At 44.8% G+C, this 19,942-nt stretch overlaps 1 protein-coding gene across 1 annotated transcript in view; it reads right to left on the reverse strand.

Annotated features, from left to right (window-relative positions):
• Positions 1-19,942, reverse strand: part of GALNT18 (polypeptide N-acetylgalactosaminyltransferase 18) — a 543,905-nt gene that overhangs the window by 239,176 nt on the left and 284,787 nt on the right. The window contains exon 2 of the mRNA XM_077453560.1: positions 2,494-2,686. Coding sequence (XP_077309686.1) covers positions 2,494-2,686 — 193 coding nt within the window. The remainder of the gene's footprint in view (positions 1-2,493; positions 2,687-19,942) is intronic.

Consider the following 19,942-nt stretch of genomic DNA (forward strand, 5'->3'; position numbering starts at 1 on the left):
TTCCTCATTTACACCCCAAAGTGTATTCCTTTGACAAAATGTTACAATGTTTATACTTAAGTTCCACTGCTAAAGAATGCTTTGATTCTTGGCAGACTGCCTGTTTTTTTCTCTTCCTTTCTTTTGAAGGCTGTGGCTTCAGAAGAGCAGAGAGAATTCTTTGTATAGAAAGCAGAGGTATGCGCACCCCAGAGCTCAAATGTGCGTGTATATATATTATATATATATATACACACACACACACACATACATACATACACACACTGGACATTTCAGTATTCATTTATTTTTAACAATTTTTTGAATAATTTTTTTTATAATTTCTTTATTGAAATATCAGGGGTCTAAAAACACCCATGATGTCTTGCTTTTGAGACAGAGAAAGGGACTGAGTGAAGAGATTTCCCAGTCCCTTTCTAGGCAGCGTCAGCCGCACTGGACAGTGAACGAATGGGAAGTGCTCTGTGCTGGGCGTCTTCCTATTCATTCACAAACTGAAGCATAGTGAACATTTTACTATGCTTCAGTTATGAATGAACCCAGTGAGTGATTGGTATTAAATAAAAGAATAGGAACAGGGACAGTAGGGGCGACGGCATATACTGGTACGATACTCTGTATTTTGCTCCTCCAGCGTCTGAATGCCGGCAGGAGAGAGAGAAGGAGAAGCAGACTTTCAGTGGCTGCAGGAGGTATATACAGATCTGATACAGTAAGCGTCGCCCCCCCCCCCCCCCTATTGCCCCTCCTGTCCAGGTTTCAGGAGTCAGCATAGGATTATGGTTTACCCATCACCTGGCAATCGATACAGGCACCTGTACCAGTTGCCAACCCCCAGATTAGGGTGTGCCCAGGCACACCTCCTGCGCACACCTATGATAGAAAGAAACGTGAAACACTTTTGTCAAGATCGCACTGGAAAAAAAATTGCGATAACGATTCTTGACGATTAATCGTGCAGCTCTACAAGGAATGTAAACATCCTTTGTAATAGGAATAGGACATGACAGGTCCTCTTTACAGTGAGATCTGGGGTCAAAAAGTCTCTGCATCTCTCCTCTAGGCTTGGAAGCCTGAAATCCCTCAAAAAAAAAAAAAAAAAAAAAAAAAAAAAAAAAGATTCCGGCTTCCCAGCGGCGGCATTTTCTCAAATGCAGAGGCTGGGCATGATGTCATAACATCGCACCCAGCCTCCGAACTATCATATAGACTCCGGGGGCCATCGGGCCCGCTGGAAATCCCTATGGTCAACACATCCAGGTGCTGGTCGGTTCCTCCTCTGGTTCGGCGATCGCAGGGGGCGAGCCAGGAGAAGCACTAAGCGTTTATTGATTTGCGCAAAATAGCGTCTACATATAGAGGATAGTTTTATGGCATTTCTATTAATATTTATTTATTTATTTTACTAGTAATGGCGGCGATTAGCAATTTTTATTATGACTGCGACATTATGGCGTACAGATCGGAAGATCGGACACTTTTGTCGCTATTTTGGGACCATTCACATTTATACAGCGATCAGAGCGATTAAAAATGCATTGATTACTGTGTAAATGTGACTGTCAGTGAAGGGGTTAACCACTAGAGGGCGCTGTAGGGGTTAAGTGTGTCCTAGGGAGTGATTCTAACTGGGGGGGGGGGGGGCTATGTGTGACACGACACTGATCACCGCTCCCGATCACAGCGACAGTGTCATTAGGAAGACCGGGGAAATGCTTGTTTACATTAGCATCTCCTCCTTCCTCCTCTCGATGAAACGATCGCGGGTATCCCCTTGGACATTGAGTCCGCGGTATCCGCGATCATTATCATGGAGCCCACGGCGGGCGTGCGCAAACCGCTTCTTAAAGGGCAATGTAGCGACATATATCGGCATGAGCCGGTCAGTAAGCTGTTAAGGAGAAAGCAAAAATGTTCCAAAGAGATAAGTTCTTTCCATCTTAAGCAGCACTCAAAAAACAATGGATCAATTTCAATCAGCCTACAAATAGCCGATTCGAATCTTCGAAGAGAATGAAATAGAATAGAAAATAGAAGGAATAGAATAAAAAAAAGGAGTATAATAAAATAGAGAAGAATAAAATAAAAGAAGCATATAATATAGAGTAAAACCAAACAGAATACAAAAAAAAAAAAAAATAGAATAAAAAAAAGAGATAGAATAGAAAATAGAATAGAATAAAATAGAAAGAGTATAACCATCTTCTGAAATTAATAGAATCAAATACATTTAAAAAATTCTAATTGATTTGAATTTGAATTAATGAAATAGATTCCGGAAACGTATTCAGGTAAACAACGAATCAAAAAAATAAAAATAAAAATGTCGACGTCTGATCGGCCTGCAGTCCATAAATTCTGTTGGTATGTTCCTTTACCTGTCCCGAGCCCAACTTTAAATACGTAATTATTACAGCAATATTTGTGCGCAGTTTTATTTTTGGAAATGAAAAGGAAAAAAAAAAAAAAAACTGCAGGAATTGTATGTCTCACCCCGCCGGTCGTAGGTCAGGAAGCGGGCGGTCCAGAGGCAGGCGGTCACTCAGATAGGCATTGTATCCGTAGTACTGAAACTGCTTCAGGGCAATCCTTCTATTCTCGGGACTGAGATCCTGACCCCAGTGGGAGAAGAGGGAGGAGTCTGTGAATGGTTCCACCACCACTTCCTCCGCCTTCTGCGGAGCCTCTGCAAAACAAAAAGGAGGGGGGGAGGGGCGTTAATATTTACAGCATGTGTGAGAAATTGTTATTGTGAATTAAAAGATAGTACAAGCAATTAAAAGTGTTAATACAACCCTGGACCCAAATGCAAAAGAAAAAAAAAAAGCTTAAAATCCAAGTCTTAAGCCTCATGCACACGATCGGACTTTATACAAAATTTCCCGTGGACTTTTGTACAAAAGGCGTTGGCCGTGAACTTGTATTGCATACACACAATCTGGCTTTTTAAGCCAACTTTCAACAAATCACGTGGTTTTTCTGCTCTTTACTGCCACCTTTGGTCAACTTCTGTATTGTTGTCTGATCTTTTGCATTGGTGTTTGTAAATTCCGATGGTTTTCTGTACACACGATCGGACTTTGCTGCATCGGACTTATGTTGTCGAAAAGTTTGTCCATTCGCACAGCCAACAAAAGTCAGATGAAAAAGTTTGCCCGATGGAGCGTACACACGGTCGGATGTTGCCTTAAAACAGCTAATTTGCATGTTTGTTGTCAAAAAGTCCAATCGTGTGTACTGCCCTTTAGAGGTTACTCTTCGTTAACTGGGGTATCAGCTCAGTGCCTGACCAGAATCACAATGAGCTTCCGTTTTTTTTTTCCTGCAATTGTTGTCCAGTATTGTCTTCAATTTCTGCCAGGATACAGTATAAGCCCTGATGAAGCGGGGGGTTCTGACCCACTGAAACGCGTTGGCTTTCCCATCTGGCCTTTTGGCGTGAGCAACAAAGTTTTACTGTACTCACTCTAGATCTGTGGTACCCTCATCCTTTCTACACTTTTGAGACTACAAATCCTAATTCATCCCTCCCCCCCCCCAACCTCACAAATCTGCAAAGCTATCTTAGCTTATTGGCTAGTAAGATGAGCACCATACTGTCTCCATATATCTCTCAGGAATTCCAGCAGCGAGAGCTCCCCCACCACCATTCACAGTTGTTCCGATTTTGATTTTCTTTTTAGAAACAAAGTAACACATCAAGAAAATTTACCACTGCATTTGAAATATGGCAAACGACATTGTGTGCTGTATTTGCAATTAGTTAGGAAATCACATACTTCTACTCCCAAAATGATGGCGTAACGTTGGCACAAAATGAAGACTCAAGTATGGATTGCGGTGTACAATAGACGCACACATTTTGGGTGGAGACCTCCTTGTATAAGGAATTACGGGTTCAAAGACTCTTTGATGTTTGGGAATGTTCTACTCAAAACCGGCCCATAGAAACTCAACAAAAGTGCAATGCTTTCTGTTTACTCCATGATATCGACTGCTAACCAATCATCCTCCAAATCGATGCTCCACTTTCTGCTTAAACTGAATTGCACTTACTAATCTAGTTAAGGCCTCCCCTTTCCATTTGTCGGCTACCTACTAGTCCAACCATCAGGGGCAGACTGACAACTCATGGGGCCCCCGGGCAATAGGAGATTATGGGGCCCCCAGGTAATCAGAGATTATGGGGCCATACAATATACACAAACACACACACACAGTATACACAGACATGTTTCTATTGGCTGAGAAGGTACTGGAGAGGTGGGGCAGCTATAATCTCTGGATTTTGAGGCCAAAAAAGATGTCGGTAAGCAGGGCTGGACTGGGACAGAAATTTGGCCCTGGACTTCATCCAGACCGGCCCACTTACATTTTGAGTGTCCCATCAGCACCACCTTACATCAGAGTGTCCCATTACCAGCCCCCTTACTTACATCAGAGTGTCCCATCACCAGCCCCATTACATCAGAGTGTCCCATCACCAGCCCCCTTACATCAGAGGGTCCCATCACCAGCCCCCTTACATCAGAGGGTCCCATCACCAGCCCCCTTACATCAGAGTGTCCCATCAGCAGCCCCCTTACATCAGAGGGTCCCATCACCAGCCCCCTTACATCAGAGGGTCCCATTACCAGCCCCCTTACTTACATCAGAGTGTCCCCTCACCAGCCCCCTTACATCAGAGTGTCCCATTACCAGCCCCCTTACTTACATCAGAGTGTCCCATCACCAGCCCCATTACATCAGAGTGTCCCATCACCAGCCCCCTTACATCAGAATGTCCCATTACCAGCCCCCTTACTTACATCAGAGTGTCCCATCACCAGCCCCATTACATCAGAGTGTCCCATCACCAGCCCCCTTACATCAGAGTGTCCCATCACCAGCCCCATTACATCTGAGTGTCCCATCACCAGCCCCCTTACATCAGAGTGTCCCATCACCAGCCCCCTTACATCAGAGTGTCCCATCAGCAGCCCCCTTACATCAGAGGGTCCCATCACCAGCCCCCTTACATCAGAGTGTCCCATTACCAGCCCCCTTACTTACATCAGAGTGTCCCCTCACCAGCCCCCTTACATCAGAGTGTCCCATTACCAGCCCCCTTACTTACATCAGAGTGTCCCATCACCAGCCCCATTACATCAGAGTGTCCCATCACCAGCCCCCTTACATCAGAATGTCCCATTACCAGCCCCCTTACTTACATCAGAGTGTCCCCTCACCAGCCCCATTACATCAGAGTGGCCCACTGAGCCATCGGCCCACCGGGAAACTCCCGCTAGTCCCGATGGCCAGTACATGCCTGTCGGTAAGGGACATTTCAGAGACAGATGTAAAAAAACACATACATTTTTACATACTGTTCCTGGTTTTACTGAGGCTGGCAACCCTGATGGGGCCCCCTAGTGGCATGGGGCCCTCAGGCAGTGCCCGAGTGGCCCAATGGTCAGTCCGCCCCTGCCAACCATCATCTATTCAAATGATTTATTATTTTTTTTAAGTTTTTAGTGCCTCCATCCATAGAGTTGCAGATCATATGACAACAGGTATGAAGCCACCCGCCCCCAGAACCAAATCAACACGGCAGAATTGGAATCAGTATCAAACGACGGTCAACTGACACGTATATCAAGAAAAAGGCAGAAAAACGCTGGAAATGCTGCACGTAGGGACTGGTGTACGCAATACAACTGCATGGAGGGACCATGGAGTTTTTATCAGTTTCCATGGGGAAGTATGTGGGCGTTAAGTTCTAACACTAGAGGAACAGACAAGGGAACAAGGGGAAGGACAAATACTACAATAACAGATGACTCTGGTAAGTGAAAGAAAGATGGAGGAGAAAGCAGAAAAAAAAAAAACAATTGTGCAATATTAGTAGTGAAGAACCTATTGTCTAAACCAGGGGTCTCCAACTTTTTAAATAAAGGGCCAGTTTACTGTCCTTCAGGCTTAAAGGGGGCCGGACTGTGCCCAGTGGGAGTAAACAATGCCTGATCTTTGGTATTAGGGGGAGAAATAGTTGGTGTCAGGGGACCCAATTTTTGTTGTCAGTGGAAGGAATTTTGCCCCATTGTTAATTTCAGTAATAATGCCATAAGGGCCAGAAAATGCAAGAAAAGGGCCACATCTGGCCCCAGGGCTGCAGTTTAGACCAGCTTTCTCCAAACCTGGCAGTTATTGAGCAAGGTATGTGTGGTAGTTCTGAGAGAATGAGAAGGCATTCCAGGAAAACCAAGTCTTCCCCTGTTCTTCCTCTTTCCGCTTCATAGTGTCAGGGCTGGGCTTAGCCCTTCCTTCTCTGAGCTGGCGGCTCAGCTATCGGCTAATTGCCACCCCCTATCTCTCCACAGCTACTCACCTGTTGACGATATCCTGCTCGTCAGACCTGCCTACTTAACCCGTCCAGCCCAGAGGATCTCTGCCTTCGCCTTAGTCAACATCACAGAGACTACCTCCTGCGATCCTCTTTAAAGACTTGCTTGGCTGACTTCCCTTCCAGCTCCAGATCCTGCTTGCTGTTCCACTACACTGATCCCTGACCTTCTGGCGTGGCTGACTATCCATTCCAGTTACCAAACTTTGGCTATGTTTTGACTACGTTTGTTCTATTTACTTTTATTATTAAACAAGTATGATTTAACTGTACTTCTGTCTTGGTCTGATTTCATGGTTTCTGACACATAGCAACTGTGAGTTTCTCCATCCGACGAGTCTCCTCAATTGCGACAAACCATGGACTCATTGATGGAGGCTCCATCTGTCTGTACGCCACATATTGTAGGCGGCTTAGACTTTACTTGACAAAAGAGGAGGGGGCGTGGCCTAGTGGCATGTCATTGGAGAGCCGCTGGCAGAGCTTGGAAGAGCCGGTGTACTATCATATACTGTTCCCCATCGGATAGTGTCCGCTGTGTACTGCGAATGCGCAGTACACAGCACACGCAGATTCCGAAAATAGCCGAGGATGAACGGCGCCTGCGCCGTGAGTCCAGGTTCTATCCCCACCATCCAAGTGGACATAGAGTTGGAATATAAAAGAGCCGAGGCCGAGCCCGAAGCGTGGCGAGCGAAGCATGCCCGCGAGGGGCCCTCTAATTTTACCGACCCTATGTCCGCTTCGATGGTGGGGCTACCACCTCCACTTACGGCGCAGGCGCCGTTCATCTTCGGAGATTTCCCGAAGCTTCGTCTGCTCCGTACTGCGCATGCGCAGTACGGGGCGGACACTATATGATGGCGGGACACTATCTGCCAGAACACCGGCAGCTTCCCCGTAACTTCACCAATGAAGATGGTGGTACTGGACTGATAGGGGGCAGAAGGGAAGCGAATCTCAGCAGAACAATGCTAGACTGGCTGGGCAGGTGGGTACCTTAACTCCTTAACTCTGCAATACAAACACACTGTACCTTAGGGGAGATTTACTAAAACTGTAGCGTGCAAAATCTGGTGCAGCTGTGCATGGTAATCAATCCGCTTCTAACTTCAGCTTTGACAATAAAACCTGAAAGCAGATTGGTTTCTATGCAGAGCTGCACCAGATTTTGCACTCTTCAGTATTAGTAAATCAACCCCTGTGTCTTTCTTGCTTTGACTTGCTGGCCAAATGTTGAGGCCATTTTTATTGTTAATCACATTCTCGCAACAAAAAAAAAAAAAAATGAAGAAAACTCTCTACATAAATTATAGCTAAAAGTGTTACAAATGTGAAATAATTTAAAGATACATTTAATTTGCAAACATTCCGGGTAAGGAGATATTTATCCCCTGATGCGTACAACTATACATAATCACAAACAACGCGTCGGCTAAATATTTAATAACCATTACCTCAACTGACCCAATAAAACATGCTGGAGATCATCTTAATGGTGGGGTGCAGAGTGCCTGCGGTATAATTAATATTGGATAAGGGCGGTGCGGCTATTGTTTTGCCGGCACTATAGGAGTTTTGGTTCCTGAATTATAGATAAAGTGTGAAGGGTGCTTTGTGCTGAGTCCCTCGGAATGGCGAAGGCTTTGAATAGAGAAATATAAGTTTACTTGAAAAACCTGCCAAAAACCTACAGGCCGGCTTCTGCCGTCGTTATGTTCACATAATCTTCTTCTAAGTACTCCGTTCTGCTGGAAGAGCAGAAATCAGATCAAGGAGCCATCTGACTTAAAGAGGACCCATCGATTACTTTACAGATCTGCATGAATAGATTCCTGACAGGTCACAATGTACTGATACAGTTTAAGGCAGGGGTAGGTAACCTCGGTCCTCCAGCTGTTTTTAAACTACAAGTCCCATGAGACATTGCAAGACCCTGACAATCACAGACATGACTCCTAGAGGCAGAGTCATGATGGGATTTGGAGTTTCCCCTCAGTTGGAGTGCCGAGGTTTCCTACCCCTGGTTTAAGGTCTTCAAATAGCTCAAATTTTTATCATGAAAATTCCATCTATGAGCTCCAGTCCAGTGAATTTGTCTAGGTTGAGATGATGTCATCAGTCTGCTGCCCCTCCAGTGATCCAGACTGCAACATTGTAACTTCCTAGGGGGGAGCCTGGAGATCAGACTACAAGATTGCAGATTGTCAGGGCTGGTTTAGCCCTTCCTTCTCTGAGCTGGCAGCTCAGCTGTCAGTTAATTGCCAGCTCCTATCTCTCCACAGTTACTCAGCTGTTGATGATATCCTGCTCGTCAGTCCTGCCTACTTAAAGAGGAAGTAAACCCTGATGAGTTTACTTCCTCTTTCATTCCCTGCAAAGGCAAAGCATAATGGACTACTATGCATTGCATAGTAGTCCATTATGTGTCACTTACCTGACACAGGAGCCAGCGATGTCACCGCTGTCCCCTGTAGTCCAACGCATCCATCTTCTCGGTGGGTCTCGCTGCCCCGCAGCTGTCATTCGGCGAAGCCGCGATGACGTCACTCCCGCGCATGCGCATGGGAGCCGACACGCGCAGCATCTTCGTCATTGACGATGCCGCGCTCAGTGTGCCTGCGCGCCGCTGTCTACGGTGCATGCGCCATAGACAGCAATGCCTGTCTTTCGGCAAATATCTCCTAAACCGTGTAGGTTTAGGAGATATTTCTTTGACCTACAGGTAAGCCTTAATCTAGGCTTACCTGTAGGTCAAAGTGTGTTGTAAAGGTTTACAACCACTTTAAGCCATCCAGTCCAGATGATCTCTGCCTTCGCCTTGGTCAACATCACAGAGACACTCTCCTGCATCCCTGTTAAAAGACTTGCTTGGCCGACATCCCTTCTGGCTCCAGATCCTGCTTGCCGATTTACTACGCTCATCTCCGGCTCCCTGACGTTTGGTTTGTCTGACTGTCCTTTCCGGTTCCTGAACTCTGGCTATGTTTTGACTACGTTTGTTCTATTTACTTTTATTATTAAACAAGTGTGATTTAACTGTACTTCTGTCTAGGTCCGATTCCATGGTTTCTGACACAGATGGTGGCTGGGCAGCTGATAAATACATAGACAGATGGTCTTTCCCCTGGGGAGGGAGTTCCCAGCCTGCCCCTGAGGCAACTAAAAGGACTGGGTTGCTACTAGGTTTCAGGATCTGCAGTGCTGGGACCTAGAAGCAGCACTGGATCTGACTTCAAGCTTTCTACAAGGCATCTGGTCTGGGAAATGATGGTTTCTCTCACTGAGTGGTATCTGGAGGAACTTGGAAGCAGGCAGCTCCCCTGGGGACTTTTGAGTAGAGACCCCTAAAAGTGATCTTTGTGATTGTGTAATGTTCTGAAAACAGCACTGGGTACTAGCAAATAGTATACATTGGAACAAGGTGTGAGGGAATAGACTGCTTGGCATCTACATTTACTTTGGGAGAAGATGTTCCTCTAGCTGTTTGCTAATCATTTTTGGAGAATCCCATGCCCCAAACCCTCTCCCGTTTCGAGTTCTTTAAGCAAAAATTTTTTTAGAATAAAACAAAAAAAAAGCCCTAGACTGTTTACTGAAGCCAAGGTGAATGAACTCTTGCACTGGGGACCTCTGTACCGCTTGGGAAAGAACCAGCATATGTAAGCAATATAAGAGCGCTGCACTTCCGACAGCCCGATCCCAAAGGATAGTAAGAAACGGCCTCATCCTCAGTTCCTCCCCAGCCATGCCTACTGACACGTTGCCCTGCCACTATGACCAACCCCCTGGGCTGTGGTGAAACTTACCAGGGAGTGTCACTGGGGAGAGGCCAAGGCCATTCCTTACTATCCTTTGAAATTGGGCTGTCTGGAGTGCGGCGCTCTTATATTGCTTACATATGCTACTTCTGGATGAGTATTAGAGACGCCAGCATCCATACCAATGTGGACCACCAGAGCAGAGACTTCAGTACTTTAGAGCAGTGTTTCTAAACCTTTTTTTCAGTCAAGGCACCCTTTAAAATGATAGGCAATCTCAAGGCACCCTCCAAAATTAAGAACAGTCTTGAGGCACCCTTTAAAATTATGGACAATCTTGAGGCACCCCATTCTAAAATGTAAAAACTACTCTAAGCCCTTGTACACACGGTCGGAGATTTCGGCAACCAAATCCATCAGATTTTGCCCGTCGGATTGAGTCAGATGGATTGTGTCCGAAACTGTTGCATACACACGGTCGGGCCAAGTTGGCGAAAAATCCGATCTTTCAGAACGTGATGGCGTAATTTCGTTACCATGGGACTACATTCAGGCTAGTAGCCAATAGCTTTGATGTAGGAATTTGATCTGAGCATGCGTGGCACTTGGTCCGATCAAAATGCTCTACACATGATCGGATTAGGTCCGTCCGGCCCAGTTGGTCGGGAAATCTTTCCAACATGTTGGAAATTTGGATCGGACGGAGATTCGGACGGAATCAGTCCGATGCATACCACACACAGTCGGATTATCTGACGACGCAGTCCGATAAGACTCATTCCGACAGATTCTCCGACCGTGTGTACAAGGGCTAATAGTTTTACATAATGCAAGAACATCAATACACATAGGACACCCAACATTAGAGGTGATTTACTCCTCCAAAGCAAATACACCTTTGCAAACTGGTACTGACTAGTATTCCAAGGTTTCTCTTCTCCCTCACTTTTTCTCCATCACTGAGCCAATGTGACCCCAAAGCTGATAGAGAGAGCCAAGGGAGGATCAAACAAGGATGCTATGTGGGCAACTAACATCCTTTATCAACGGATGATGTCATTGGTTGTTAGGAGGTTGTCAGGTAAAAGGTTTCAATGGTGCACAATGAAAACCTGTGGCTTTGTGTAATTACAGCGCCTTGCAAAAGTATTCACCCCCTTGGCTTTTTACCTATTTTGTTACATTACAGCCTTTAGTTCAATGTTTGTTTTTTTTAAATCTGAGTTATATGTAATGGATCAGAACACAATAGTCTAAGTTGGTGAAGTAAAATTAGAAAACTATATACATAAAACTATTTTTCAGAAATAAAAAACTGATAATTGGCATGTGCGTATGTATTCACCCGCTTTGTTGTGAATCCCATAAAAAGCTCTGGTGCCACCAATTACCATCAGAAGTCACATAATTAGTGAAATGATGTCCACCTGTGTGGAATCTAAGTGTCACATGATCTGTCATTACATAGACACACCTTTTTGTTAGGCCCCAGAGGCTGCAACACCTAAGCAAGAGGCACCACTAACCAAACACTGCCATGAAGACCAAGGAACTCTCCAAACAAGTAAGGGACAATGTTGTTGAGAAGTACAAGTCAGGGTTAGGTTATAAAAAAATATCCAAATCTTTGCTGATCCCTAGGAGCACCATCAAACCTATCATAACCAAATGGAAAGAACATGGCACAACAGAAAACCTTTCAAGAGATGGCCGCACACCAAAACTCACGGACCGGGCATGGAGGGCATTAATCAGAGAGATAGCACAGAGATCTAAGGTAACCCTGGAGGAGCTGCAGAGTTCCACAGCAGAGACTGGAGTATCTGTACATAGGACGACAATAAGCCGTACGCTCCATAGAGTTGGGCTTTATGGCAGAGTGGCCAGAAGAAAGACATTACTTTTGAGTTTGTGAAAAGGCACGTGGGAGACTCCCAAAATGTATGGAGGAAGGTGCTCTGGTCTGATGAGATAAATTGAACTTTTTGGCCATCAAAGAAAACTTTATTTCTGGCGCAAATCAAACACATCACATCACCCAAAGAACACCATCCCCACTGTGAAACATGGTGGTGGCAGCATTATGCTGTGGGGATGTTTTTCAGCAGTCGGGAGAGGGAAACTGGTCGGGGTTGAGGGAAAGATGGATGGTGCTAAATACAGGGATATTCTTGGGCAAAAGCTGTACCCCTCTGTGTGTGATTTGAGGCTAGGACGGAGGTTCACCTTCCAGCAAGACAATGACCCCAAACACACTGCTAAAGCAACACTTGAGTGGTTTATAGGGGAAACATGTAAATGTGTTGGAATGGCCTAGTCAAAGCCCAGACCTCAATCCAACTGAAAATCTGTGATCAGACTTAAAGATTGCTGTTCACAAGCGCAAACCATCCAACCTGAAGGAGCTGGAGCAGTTTTGCAAGGAGGAATGGGCAAAAATCCCAGTGGTAAGATGTGACAAGCTCATAGAGACTTATCCAAAGAGACTTGGAGCTGTGATAGCCGCAAAAGCTGGCTCTACAAAGTGTTGACTTTAGGGGGTTGAATAGTTATACACATTGACTTTTTCAGTTATTTTGTCCTATTTGTTGTTTGCTTCACAATAAAAAATAAAAAACATCTTCAAAATCGTGGGCATGTTCTGTAAATTAACCACCTCAGTACAGTGCAGTTACACCCCCTTCCTGACCAGACCAATTTTCAGCTTTCAGCGCTCTCACAGTTTGAATGACAATTACTCAGTCATGTAACACTGTACCCATATGAAACTTGCGTCCTTTTTTCCACACAAATAGAGCTTTCTTTTAGTGGTATTTAATCACTAGTGGGGTTTTTATTTTTTGTGCTATAAATAAAATAAAACGTAAATTTTGTGAAAAAAATGCCTTTTTCTTAGTTTCTGCAATAAATTATTGCTAATTAGTAATTTTTCTTCATAAATTTTGGCCAAAATTTATACTGCTACATATCTTTGGTACAAATAACCCACATTAGTATATATTATTTGGTCTTTGTGAAAGTTATAGAGTCTACAAACTATGGTGCCAATCACTGAAAATTGATCACTTCTGATCAGGCCTTCAGTACATCAGGTGTATCTCATTTTTTGAGACACTAACAAGTCAGGAAAGTACAAATACCCCCCAAATGACCCCTTTTTACAAAGTAGACATCCCAAGGTATTAAGTAAGTAGCATGGTGAGTTTTTTTAAGTTGTCATTTTTTCCCACAATTCTTTGCAAAATGAAGATTTTTTATTTTTTTTTTATTTTTTTTTACTAAATTGTCATATTATCAGGTTATTTCTCACACACAGCATATGCATACAACAAATTACACCCCAAAATACATTCCGCTACTCTTCCCGAGTACGGCGATACCACATGTGTGAGACTTTTACACAGCCTGGCCACATACAGAGGCCCAACACTGATGTAGTACCTTCAGACGTTCTACGAGCAAAAATGACGCATCTCATTTCTCAACCACCTATTACACTTTTGAAGTCCCTGGAGTACCAGGACAATGGAATTTCCCATAAAATGACCCCATTTTGGAAAGCAGACACCCCAACGTATAATCTGTGAGGCATAATGAGTCTTTTGAATGGTTAATTTTTTTCCAGAAGTTTTTGGAATATGTGGAAAAAAATTAAAACGCATTTTTTTTTTACACAAGTTTGTCAATTTATAAGATATTTCTAACACATAGCATGTATATAGCAAAAATTACATCCCAAAATACATTCTGCTACTCTTCCCGAGTACGGCAATACCACATGTGTGATACTTTTACACAGCCTGGCCACATACAGAGCACTAACATTGATGTAGTACCTTCAGACGTTCTACGAGCAAAAATTACGCATCTCGTTTCTCAACCACCTATTACACTTTTGAAGGCCCTGGAGTACCAGGACAATGGAATTTCCCATAAAATGACCCCATTTTAGAAAGCAAGCACCCCAACGTATAATCTGTGAGGCATAATGAGTCTTTTGAATGGTTATTTATTTTCCAGAAGTTTTTGGAATATGTGGAAAAAAATTAAAACGCATTTTTTTTTTACACAAAATTGTCAATTTATAAGATATTTCTAACACATAGCATGTATATAGCAAAAATTACACCCCAAAATACATTCTGCTACTCCTCCCAAGTACGGCAATACCACGTGTGTGACTTTTACACAGCCTGGCCACATAGAGAGGCCGAACATTGAAGTAGTACGTTCAGGCGTTCTAGGAGCATAAATGACACATCTTATTTCATTCCTACCCATCACACTTTTGAAGGTCCTGGACCACCAGGACAGTGCAATTACCCACAAAATGACCCCATTTTGGAAAGCAAACACCCCAACGTATATTCTATGAGACATGGGCTGCAAATAGGTACTCGGGTACTCTGATGGGCTGGAGATAGGTACTCGGGTACTCTGATGGCCTGGTGACAGGTACTCGGGTACTCTGATGGCCTGGTGACAGGTACTCGGGTACTCTGATGGCCTGGTGACAGGTACTCGGGTACTCTGATGGCCTGGTGACAGGTACTCGGGTACTCTGATGGCCTGGTGACAGGTACTCGGGTACTCTGATGGCCTGGTGACAGGTACTCGGGTACTCTGATGGCCTGGTGACACGTACTCGGGTACTCCGATGGCCTGGTGACAGGTACTCGGGTACTCCGATGGCCTGGTGACAGGTACTCGGGTACTCCGATGGCCTGGTGACAGGTACTCGGGTACTCCGATGGCCTGGTGACAGGTACTCGGGTACTCTGATGGCCTGGTGACAGGTACTCGGGTACTCTGATGGCCTGGTGACAAGTACTCAGGTACTCTGATGGCCTGGTGACAAGTACTCAGGTACTCTGATGGCCTGGTGACAAGTACTCAGGTACTCTGATGGCCTGGTGACAAGTACTCTGATGGTTTGGTGACTGGTATTTGGGTACTCTGAAGGGCGGTGACAGGTACTCATATGGACTGTGACAGGTACTCGGGTACTCAGATGGACTGTGACAGGTACTCAGGTACTCAGATGGACTGTGACAGGTACTCTGGTACACAGATGGACTGGAACAGGTACTCGGGTACTCAGATTGACTGTGACAGGTACTCGGGTACCCTGATGGACTGTGACAGGTACTCGGGTACCCTGATGGACTGTGACAGGTACTCGGGTACCCTGATGGACTGTGACAGGTACTCGGGTACCCTGATGGACTGTGACAGGTACTCGGTACTCTAATGGACTGTGACCGGTACTCGGTACTCTAATGGACTGTGACCGGTACTCGGTACTCTAATGGACTGTGACCGGTACTCGGTACTCTAATGGACTGTGACAGGTACTCGGTACTCTAATGGACTGTGACAGGTACTCGGGTACCCTGATGGACTGTGACAGGTACTCGGGTACCCTGATGGACTGTGACAGGTACTCGGGTACCCTGATGGACTGTGACAGGTACTCTGGTACCCTGATGGACTGTGACAGGTACTCGGTACTCTAATGGACTGTGACAGGTACTCGGTACTCTAATGGACTGTGACCGGTACTCGGTACTCTAATGGACTGTGACCGGTACTCGGTACTCTAATGGACTGTGACAGGTACTCGGTACTCTAATGGACTGTGACAGGTACTCGGGTACCCTGATGGACTGTGACAGGTACTCGGGTACCCTGATGGACTGTGACAGGTACTCGGGTACCCTGATGGACTGTGACAGGTACTCGGGTACCCTGATGGACTGTGACAGGTACTTGGTACTCTAATGGACTGTGACAGGTACTCGGGTACCCTGATGGACTGTGACAGGTACTCGGTACTCTAATGGACTGTGACCGGTACTCGGTACTCTAATGGACTGTGACCGGTACTCGGTACTCTAATGGACTGTGACAGGTACTCGGTACTCTAATGGACTGTGACAGGTACTCGGGTACCCTGATGGACTGTGACAGGTACTCAGGTACCCTGATGGACTGTGACAGGTACTCGGGTACCCTAATGGACTGTGACAGGTACATTACATAGACACACCTTTTTGTTAGGCCCCAGAGGCTGCAACACCTAAGCAAGAGGCACCACTAACCAAACACTGCCATGAAGACCAAGGAACTCTCCAAACAAGTAAGGGACAATGTTGTTGAGAAGTACAAGTCAGGGTTAGGTTATAAAAAAATATCCAAATCTTTGCTGATCCCTAGGAGCACCATCAAACCTATCATAACCAAATGGAAAGAACATGGCACAACAGAAAACCTTTCAAGAGATGGCCGCACACCAAAACTCACGGACCGGGCATGGAGGGCATTAATCAGAGAGATAGCACAGAGATCTAAGGTAACCCTGGAGGAGCTGCAGAGTTCCACAGCAGAGACTGGAGTATCTGTACATAGGACGACAATAAGCCGTACGCTCCATAGAGTTGGGCTTTATGGCAGAGTGGCCAGAAGAAAGACATTACTTTTGAGTTTGTGAAAAGGCACGTGGGAGACTCCCAAAATGTATGGAGGAAGGTGCTCTGGTCTGATGAGATAAATTGAACTTTTTGGCCATCAAAGAAAACTTTATTTCTGGCGCAAATCAAACACATCACATCACCCAAAGAACACCATCCCCACTGTGAAACATGGTGGTGGCAGCATTATGCTGTGGGGATGTTTTTCAGCAGTCGGGAGAGGGAAACTGGTCGGGGTTGAGGGAAAGATGGATGGTGCTAAATACAGGGATATTCTTGGGCAAAAGCTGTACCCCTCTGTGTGTGATTTGAGGCTAGGACGGAGGTTCACCTTCCAGCAAGACAATGACCCCAAACACACTGCTAAAGCAACACTTGAGTGGTTTATAGGGGAAACATGTAAATGTGTTGGAATGGCCTAGTCAAAGCCCAGACCTCAATCCAACTGAAAATCTGTGATCAGACTTAAAGATTGCTGTTCACAAGCGCAAACCATCCAACCTGAAGGAGCTGGAGCAGTTTTGCAAGGAGGAATGGGCAAAAATCCCAGTGGTAAGATGTGACAAGCTCATAGAGACTTATCCAAAGAGACTTGGAGCTGTGATAGCCGCAAAAGCTGGCTCTACAAAGTGTTGACTTTAGGGGGTTGAATAGTTATACACATTGACTTTTTCAGTTATTTTGTCCTATTTGTTGTTTGCTTCACAATAAAAAATAAAAAACATCTTCAAAATCGTGGGCATGTTCTGTAAATTAACCACCTCAGTACAGTGCAGTTACACCCCCTTCCTGACCAGACCAATTTTCAGCTTTCAGCGCTCTCACAGTTTGAATGACAATTACTCAGTCATGTAACACTGTACCCATATGAAACTTGCGTCCTTTTTTCCACACAAATAGAGCTTTCTTTTAGTGGTATTTAATCACTAGTGGGGTTTTTATTTTTTGTGCTATAAATAAAATAAAACGTAAATTTTGTGAAAAAAATGCCTTTTTCTTAGTTTCTGCAATAAATTATTGCTAATTAGTAATTTTTCTTCATAAATTTTGGCCAAAATTTATACTGCTACATATCTTTGGTACAAATAACCCACATTAGTATATATTATTTGGTCTTTGTGAAAGTTATAGAGTCTACAAACTATGGTGCCAATCACTGAAAATTGATCACTTCTGATCAGGCCTTCAGTACATCAGGTGTATCTCATTTTTTGAGACACTAACAAGTCAGGAAAGTACAAATACCCCCCAAATGACCCCTTTTTACAAAGTAGACATCCCAAGGTATTAAGTAAGTAGCATGGTGAGTTTTTTTAAGTTGTCATTTTTTCCCACAATTCTTTGCAAAATGAAGATTTTTTATTTTTTTTTTATTTTTTTTTACTAAATTGTCATATTATCAGGTTATTTCTCACACACAGCATATGCATACAACAAATTACACCCCAAAATACATTCCGCTACTCTTCCCGAGTACGGCGATACCACATGTGTGAGACTTTTACACAGCCTGGCCACATACAGAGGCCCAACACTGATGTAGTACCTTCAGACGTTCTACGAGCAAAAATGACGCATCTCATTTCTCAACCACCTATTACACTTTTGAAGTCCCTGGAGTACCAGGACAATGGAATTTCCCATAAAATGACCCCATTTTGGAAAGCAGACACCCCAACGTATAATCTGTGAGGCATAATGAGTCTTTTGAATGGTTAATTTTTTTCCAGAAGTTTTTGGAATATGTGGAAAAAAATTAAAACGCATTTTTTTTTTACACAAGTTTGTCAATTTATAAGATATTTCTAACACATAGCATGTATATAGCAAAAATTACATCCCAAAATACATTCTGCTACTCTTCCTGAGTACGGCAATACCACATGTGTGATACTTTTACACAGCCTGGCCACATACAGAGCACTAACATTGATGTAGTACCTTCAGACGTTCTACGAGCAAAAATTACGCATCTCGTTTCTCAACCACCTATTACACTTTTGAAGGCCCTGGAGTACCAGGACAATGGAATTTCCCATAAAATGACCCCATTTTAGAAAGCAAGCACCCCAACGTATAATCTGTGAGGCATAATGAGTCTTTTGAATGGTTATTTATTTTCCAGAAGTTTTTGGAATATGTGGAAAAAAATTAAAACGCATTTTGTTTTTACACAAAATTGTCAATTTATAAGATATTTCTAACACATAGCATGTATATAGCAAAAATTACACCCCAAAATACATTCTGCTACTCCTCCCGAGTACGGCAATACCACGTGTGTGACTTTTACACAGCCTGGCCACATAGAGAGGCCGAACATTGAAGTAGTACGTTCAGGCGTTCTAGGAGCATAAATGACACATCTTATTTCATTCCTACCCATCACACTTTTGAAGGTCCTGGACCACCAGGACAGTGCAATTACCCACAAAATGACCCCATTTTGGAAAGCAAACACCCCAACGTATATTCTATGAGACATGGGCTGCAAATAGGTACTCGGGTACTCTGATGGGCTGGAGATAGGTACTCGGGTACTCTGATGGCCTGGTGACAGGTACTCGGGTACTCTGATGGCCTGGTGACAGGTACTCGGGTACTCTGATGGCCTGGTGACAGGTACTCGGGTACTCTGATGGCCTGGTGACAGGTACTCGGGTACTCTGATGGCCTGGTGACAGGTACTCGGGTACTCTGATGGCCTGGTGACAGGTACTCGGGTACTCTGATGGCCTGGTGACAGGTACTCGGGTACTCTGATGGCCTGGTGACAGGTACTCGGGTACTCTGATGGCCTGGTGACAGGTACTCGGGTACTCCGATGGCCTGGTGACAGGTACTCGCGTACTCTGATGGCCTGGTGACAGGTACTCGGGTACTCTGATGGCCTGGTGACAAGTACTCAGGTACTCTGATGGCCTGGTGACAAGTACTCAGGTACTCTGATGGCCTGGTGACTGGTATTTGGGTACTCTGAAGGGCGGTGACAGGTACTCATATGGACTGTGACAGGTACTCGGGTACTCAGATGGACTGTGACAGGTACTCTGGTACACAGATGGACTGGAAAAGGTACTCGGGTACTCAGATGGACTGTGACAGGTACTCGGGTACCCTGATGGACTGTGACAGGTACTCGGGTACCCTGATGGACTGTGACAGGTACTCGGGTACCCTGATGGACTGTGACAGGTACTTGGTACTCTAATGGACTGTGACAGGTACTCGGGTACTCTAATGGACTGTGACAGGTACTCGGGTACCCTGATGTGCCATGACAGGTACTCGGGTACCCTGATGTGCCGTGACAGGTACTCGGGTACCCT

Source organism: Lithobates pipiens, unplaced genomic scaffold (assembly GCF_037356315.1).
Source record: "Lithobates pipiens isolate NorthernLeopardFrog02 unplaced genomic scaffold, aLitPip1_a1.2 Scaffold_24, whole genome shotgun sequence".
Classification (NCBI taxonomy): Eukaryota; Metazoa; Chordata; class Amphibia; order Anura; family Ranidae; genus Lithobates; species Lithobates pipiens.